At 60.2% G+C, this 1,116-nt stretch overlaps 1 protein-coding gene across 1 annotated transcript in view; it reads right to left on the bottom strand.

Moving 5' to 3' along the window:
• Positions 1–1,116, bottom strand: part of MONBRDRAFT_29719 (uncharacterized protein) — a gene marked incomplete at both ends in the record, with an annotated part of 21,180 nt that overhangs the window by 4,050 nt on the left and 16,014 nt on the right. Inside the window, one exon of the mRNA XM_001750127.1 lies at positions 553–1,087. Coding sequence (XP_001750179.1) covers positions 553–1,087 — 535 coding nt within the window. The remainder of the gene's footprint in view (positions 1–552; positions 1,088–1,116) is intronic.

Below are 1,116 nucleotides of genomic sequence, written 5' to 3'. Positions count from 1 at the left end.
GAGGGCACGATGCTGACAATCCTCGGTCGTAGGGGCTGAAGATGTGGCAGTGGCGGCGGCAGGCATTGCCGCAGCAACTTGAGCAAAGGAGCGAGGGCTGGATGGCGTGCGAGGGGTGCGGGGAGAAGCATTGGAAGTGTTTCCGATGATGGGATGTTGCTCCCCGCCGCCGTTTGACGTCCTGGTCACTGGCTCGGCCGCGGGCACGACGGCACGTGCCGAAGACTCGGTCGCACCGGCAGCGGGGGACGTCGAGGGCACATGAGACGAGGCACGGGCGGTAGGGACAGAGTGGCGGGCGTGAGGGCGAAGCGGGGTGGTCATGGGGTCAGGGAAAACATGGTTACGGTCGTGGCGAGCGATGCCATGTTTTGTGTGTTTTGCAGAACGACGAGTTTGGGAAGGCGAGGTGGTGGTGTTGCTTGGAGGTGACTCGGCACTCGGGCGTTTAGCACCGCGGACCTGGGTCCAAGAATCCTCGCCGCCGGACTCAGTGGCCATGTCCGCGGCAGCGGTAGTCAGTGGTAGCGTCGAGGAGACCCAGGACCTCACAGGAGTACAGGGCAAAGAAGAAGGGCGATAGCTCGTTGCCCTGCACAATGCCTTGGCCAACATCAATGTCAATCACCTTGAAGAACTTGTCGACAATGCAGTGGGTAGTGGGTCGAGCATAGTGTCGTTCAAAGGCGCGCAAGAGGCCAGGGACCTTGTCGGCCACAATCTCGTGCAGCCGTGCTCGGTCGGTGTAGTTGAAGGCACTCTTGAAATCGAGGGAGAGCATGGTCCAGCCCGGGGTAGACTCACAGGCTTGAAGCTCACCAAAGGCCATGCCAACCGCTGCTGAAATGCCGTCCTTGACTCCGACAGCCAGCTCTGGACTGGCCTGTAGCAAGTGGGCAATATGGGGCTGCTGCTGCTCGAGCAGAGCGCGGTTGACAACCTTGTTGAAGATGGAATCCGTGCCCACGGGTCGAAACTTGCCATTGGCCTTCTCCAGGATAGTGTAGTTGATGGAGCAAAGGGCATGTCGAATCGACTCGGGCACGGTGTTGTTGGCAATGTGGTGAAAGATCTTGTTCAAGGCAACCTGAGGACCTCCAGTGGCGGTGGTGGGGC

Source organism: Monosiga brevicollis, genomic scaffold, assembly GCF_000002865.3.
Source record: "Monosiga brevicollis MX1 MONBRscaffold_37 genomic scaffold, whole genome shotgun sequence".
Taxonomy (NCBI): Eukaryota; class Choanoflagellata; order Craspedida; family Salpingoecidae; genus Monosiga; species Monosiga brevicollis.
This window is presented reverse-complemented; position numbering and strand designations above follow the sequence as displayed.